A 6,000-nucleotide genomic window follows, 5' to 3' on the forward strand; every position below is an offset into this window, starting at 1 on the left:
AATACATTTGTTGTGTAAACACTTCCAACAAAATGCCTTAAAAAAATGTGTTCAGAACCCCTGTAAATACTGCATATGGTAAGATGCATGTTTTTTTTTTTTTTTTTTTGGGGGGGGGGGGGGGGGGGGGGGGGCTTCCCCTTAATTTCAGAGATAAAGTTTAGCCATGTGTTATAACATTTGTGGCTTGCCATTAAAGCTTTTGGCTGCAGATTTATGGTTATACAATTTTATTGTGCCATATTACCACAACCACTCCAGTAAAGGCCGTTCTCTTTGACTGTTTTTGAAGATTGACTACAGCCATTGGTTGGCAAGAAGTGTGGCAAAAATGGTCAAGCCACATAGTAAAACAGCGGTCCACATATTTGACCATATAGTGTAGATAGGAGTTGTTGTTTATTATGCATATCTAATATTCAAGCTCCTAGAGAAAAAAGGGATCAAAAAGCTAGAAAGCTAAATATTTAATACGTTTGCTTCTGGTATTCAGATACTGGCATTTATTCTGTTTGCCATAAGCTTCTTCTAAATCCGATCTCGTTGGAGACCTCCCTATATCCTCAGCATCATTTCCCAGCCATTCAGTCTCTATGGAAACCACTAAGTGATGTGCAGGACCCAAGCGGAAGGCTGTATAGCAGGCAAGTGTTGGTGTGTGCCCCTGACGTCACCATCTCAGCCTATTGATAGGACAGACATGTCAACTCCCATCCAGGATGCTTCTACATTGCTTCTTCATTACAGCATGCTGTCACTGAGATCTGCTGCAGGCTCCGGAACCCTTTCTTATTCTCCCATTCCCCCCTCATCTCTATCACCTCTAGCCACTTCCCAAGAAGATGCTTTTTGTGGTGTCACAGTCCTTTATATCTTCCTGTACACCATGTGATGATCGAAGCAGAGAGGCCTGGCTGAGGTTCACCTGACCTCGGAGAGACTGTGGGTTCCTTGATGCAGTAAGGAACACTGACTATGCAGAAATTTATAGAAGAGGATTATTATCAGCTGGACTGGTGGTACGAGGATTGTGCCGATGGTAATGACGTCCCTGGGATGTAATGCATGCATTGTACCAATTAGGAATGGATTGCACATATTCACTACAGTTACTGCAGCTATCCATGTATACATACAGAGCATGTGGATGACCCTAGGCAGAATGTGAGGAGTAGAAATGTGTTCAGGCAACGAAAGGGTGAAACTATTGATCTCCACGTGGCCACTACTGAGTCTATCTGGGGTCATTTTTATCAAATGTAAAGTGGGATTGGGGTCTGCTCACTAAATATTCGTCATATGTTGTTATATGTATAATCATTGGCAGAATTTTTGCTTATTTTTGAGATGCAGAAGAATTGTATAAGGAAACAGAAAGGAAAATGACGCTATCTAAGTGCAGTTAATTTAACCCATTTGTCAGCATGGTTTGCAGTAATGATTTTCTCCAATACTATATAATGGTATAGAGATCTAAATGTGTAATGATCAGATTGTAGATAGCGCCATGTGTAGCTGTATAATGCAGCGGCCCTCGTGCTGCCACCTTGCATTTCCTTCCCTGATGTAATATCTGTGTGAATTGCAGGAATGGACTATTATTATTGCAGAATGTTCTGGTATCAGATGAATGTCTTTTATATGGAATACCTGGTTTATTTCTGTAGTCCTTAGGTCTGTATTACTTACTATGAAATCGTGTCTGTGGTGTCGGATTATTAGTATGCATGGTATCTGCAGTGCTTTCCATGAACTTTCATTGAATGAGTGGGCATAGACAATGCAAGCAGGTCTTGTGCCATGTTCCTGCTGGTAGAACACAATGGGACTGTCTCTGCCTTGTGGTTTCTAAGATACTGTAATCGGAAAAGAATCTGCCTCCAGTTCAGCAATGCCCTGTTATTATACTAAATATTGGGGTTTGTATCATCATTTCTCTTCCTCATGTTGTCACTTTCACTTTGAAGCACCGATCCTATTGCATATTACTTATGTTTTTGTGTTTTATGTTTCCCAATGTTTTTTTTTTTACATATTTGCAATGCATTAAACAGGATCCTTCCCTGTTAATTCATCTCATAATTCTCTCATCTTGCAGCCCTGAACAGCTATGATGTTATTTTTACTGTGTATTACAACAGTCTGTGTATTGGTACCACCTTTTCAATATTAACAGTGCCAGTGAGTGTGAACTCGGCGTATCTTTGTGCAGTATGGAATACTAACTTACCCTCATGTGATGCCATATATTTGTATGGAGTGGTTTCTCTTCAAGGAATCATGATGGAACCTGTGAGGCTGGAACTCCACTGAGGTGTTTTTTTTTTTTCAAAAACGCCATAAAAAAACGCCAATTTTCCCGCACAGCGTTTTTTTTACTGAAAAAATGCCGTCTTCAGATGTTAGCTGCAAGTCAATAGTAAACTGCAAAATGCCAGATTCACTTGGCATTTTTCAGTTTGGCGTTTTTTTAATCCTTTTGGCGTTTTTCAGCAATTTCGGGCTCAGAGGCTGGATTTTCAAAACGCCCGACAAAACCTAGTTTGGCGTTTTTTGCCCTGAAATCGTGGCGTTTTTATTCTTTTTTTGGACTTTAGCGATCCAAAAAAGTGAGATGAGATGCCTTTTTTTTAATAAAAATTTTGTAGGGTACCATTAAAAAAAATAATAAAAAAGATACAGTAGTGAGGGAAAAAATTGTACCTAACGAAATTTATCTTTTTTATTATGAAATGTTTATAAATTTTTAAACAGGGATCAATTTATGTGAGCGGGTAAAGCACTAAAAATGTAGCCGACAATAATAAAAATGTATTGTGTGTGTGTGTGTGTGTGTGTGTGTGGGTCTGTGTGTGTGTGTTTATCACTTTTTTTAAAAACATTTTTTAGGTAGTACTACTACTCCCAGCATGGAACACACTGTTCCATGATGGGAGTAGTAGTACCTGTACTAATAGACAGATCACCTGTTGAAATCCTGTATAATGTATAGATGCAGCCGGCCGCTCTTCTATGGTCCCCTGCCCTGACGTATATATACACCTAATTATATTTCCCGCAGAGAGTTGTGATTGGCCAGAGGGTTCCAGCCAATCACATCTCTAGGAATATGTGTATATATATATGGCAGTGCAGGGGACCAGAGAAGAGCGGCCGCTGCATCCATACATTATACAGGAGGATCACAGCGGGTGTAGGGAGTGATAGCGCTGTGATCTTTCCTACTACTACTCCCAACATGGAGCACACTCTGCTCCATGCTGGGAGCTGTAGTACCTGCATTAATAGACAGATCGCAGCAGGTGTCAGAAATTACACTCGCTGCGATCTGTCTATTAATGCAGGTACTACAGCTCCCAGCATGGAGCAGAGTGTGCTCCATGTTGGGAGTTGTAGTTCCTGCAGTTAAGAACACATAACAGCGGGTATCACTACTGACACCCGCTGCGATCGTCCTGTTTATAGCAGAGATGGAGCGACTGTATACAGTGCTCGCATCCCTGCTCTGTAATATACTCCGGGCCGGCCACTCATTCATTGATATTTTCCTCAGAGCTGTGATTGGCTGCAACCATCCGGCCAATCACAGCTCTGGGTGGAAAATATGAATAGAACATCACTCAGAGTACAAAGCAGAGATGACACCCGGAGCGATATGTCTATAGTACAGGTATTACTACTCCCAGCATGGAACAGTGTGTTCCATGCTGGGAGTAGTAGTACTACATAAAAAATGTAAAAAAAATAAAAATAAAAAAGTTAAACACTTTATAAAAATTTTTTATAAAAATGTTGTTACAAAAAATAAACATTTAGTTAAATACATTTTTACATCACTACTGCATCCTTTTTTATTTTTTGTACCCAACTATTTTGTAAAAAAAAAAAAAAAAAAAACGCCAAAGGGGCCAACAGTAAAAAAGGTAAAAACGCAAGAAAAAACGCAGGGAAAAACTGTGGCAGTTTTTCTGGCGTTTTTATGCCACAAAAATCACAGGGCAAAAATCTCAGTGGAGTCCTAGCCTGATAGGAGTGCTATCAGAAGAGAGCACAGAGGAGTGCTATCAGACAGGAGAGAGCACAGAGGAGTCCTATCAGACAGGGGAGAGCACAGAGGAGTCCTATCAGACAGGAGAGAGCACAGAGGAGTCCTATCAGACAGGAGAGAGAACAGAGGAGTCCTATCAGACAGGAGAGAGAACAGAGGAGTCCTATCAGACAGGAGAGAGCACAGAGGAGTCCAATCAGACAGGAGAGAGCACAGAGGAGTCCTATCAGACAGGAGAGAGCACAGAGGAGTCCTATCAGACAGGAGAGAGCACAGAGGAGTCCTATCAGGCAGGAGAGAGCACAGCAGAGTCCTATCAGGCAGGAGAGATCACAGAGGGGTTCTGTCAGGCAGGAGAGAGCACAGAGGAGTCCTATCAGACAGTACAGAGGAGTCCTATCAGACAGGAGAGAGCACAGAGGAGTCCTATCAGACAGTACAGAGGAGTCCTATCAGACAGGAGAGAGCACAGAGGAGTCCTATCAGGACTCTTCTGTGCTCTCTCCTATCTGATAGGACTCCTCTGTGATCTCTCCTGTCTGATAGGACTCCTCTGTGCTCTCTCCTGTCTATCAGACAGGAGAGAGCACAGAGGAGTCCTATCAGACAGGAGAGAGCACAGAGGAGTCCTATCAGACAGGAGAGAGCACAGAGGAGTCCTATCAGACAGGAGAGAGCACAGAGGAGTCCTATCAGGCAGGAGAGATCACAGAGGAGTCCATCAGGCAGGAGAGAGCACAGAGGAGTACTATCAGGCAGGAGAGAGCACAGAGGAGTTCTAGCCCACCATCACTTACTGGACTTTGTCCATGCCTGTGCTTAAGCTTGGACAAAGCCATGATTTTTATAAAAAGGCAATAACATTTTCTTATGAAGCATATTAGAAAGTTTTAATGTTTTGCCAAGATGTACAGTGTTTTGGGCCTGGAACAAAATTTTGTTGCATAGAATGCTGCATTCTGAAGACGTTCTTTCTCTCTGGCCATGTTTATTTGGTGTAAAATGTGCACATTCAGCACATTTGAAGAATTCGGCAATGACACTTAGAAAGACAATTGTATTCTTTTTATGCACGCCGGAATTGGGATTTTTCACAGCACAAATTGTTTCTGCCACAGAAATTCCACTGTGTGGACAGTGCAGTTGAATCCCATTGTAACCAATGGGACTCTGCTGCAGCAGAATGTCCATGCAGAATATTCCAGCGGTATTCCCCATGGACATTCCGCTGTGTGGACATTGTCTCTGTGTCTCTGTCTCTCTATGTCTCGGTCTCTCTCTCTCTCGGTCTCTCTCTCTCGGTCTCTCTCTCTCGGTCTCTCTCTCGCTCTCGGTCTCTCTCTTGCTCTCGGTCTCTCTCTCTAGGTCTTTCTCCCGCTCTCTCTCTCTCCCGCTCTCTCTCTCTCCCGCTCTCTCTCTCTCCCGGTCTCTCTCTCCCCCGGTCTCTCTCTCCCCCGGTCTCTCTCTCCCCCGGTGTCTCTCTCTCCCCCGGTCTCTCTCTCTCCCCCGGTCTCTCTCTCTCCCCCGGTCTCTCTCTCTCTCCCCGGTCTCTCTCTCTCCCCCGGTCTCTCTCTCTCCCCCGGTCTCTCTCTCTCCCCCGGTCTCTCTCTCTCCCCCGGTCTCTCTCTCTCCCCCGGTCTCTCTCTCTCCCCCGGTCTCTCTCTCTCCCCCGGTCTCTCTCTCTCCCCCGGTCTCTCTCTCTCCCCCGGTCTCTCTCTCTCCCCCCGGTCTCTCTCTCTCTCCCCCGGTCTCTCTCTCTCTCTCTCTCCCCCGGTCTCTCTCTCTCTCTCTCCCCCGGTCTCTCTCTCTCTCTCTCTCCCCCGGTCTCTCTCTCTCTCTCTCCCCCGGTCTCTCTCTCTCTCTCTCCCCCGGTCTCTCTCTCTCTCTCCCCCGGTCTCTCTCTCTCTCTCCCCCGGTCTCTCTCTCTCTCTCCCCCGGTCTCTCTCTCTCTC

The 6,000-nt window shown here is 44.5% G+C and overlaps 1 protein-coding gene across 7 annotated transcripts in view; it reads left to right on the forward strand.

The window, feature by feature from the left end:
- TRAK1 (trafficking kinesin protein 1) overlaps positions 1-6,000 on the forward strand; it is a 138,259-nt gene that overhangs the window by 37,980 nt on the left and 94,279 nt on the right. The window contains exon 1 of one of the 7 annotated variants that reach the window (XM_056520606.1): positions 688-1,039. The exons of 4 other annotated variants lie outside the window; for them this stretch is intronic. In XM_056520606.1, the coding sequence (XP_056376581.1) occupies positions 976-1,039 (64 nt within the window). In that variant the 5' untranslated portion in view covers positions 688-975. Of the gene's footprint in view, positions 1-687; positions 1,040-6,000 lie in introns of those variants that run through there. 2 more of the 7 variants (XM_056520610.1, XM_056520608.1) reach the window with 2 other exon arrangements.

The sequence above is a fragment of the Hyla sarda genome, chromosome 5 (assembly GCF_029499605.1).
Source record: "Hyla sarda isolate aHylSar1 chromosome 5, aHylSar1.hap1, whole genome shotgun sequence".
Lineage (NCBI taxonomy): Eukaryota > Metazoa > Chordata > Amphibia > Anura > Hylidae > Hyla > Hyla sarda.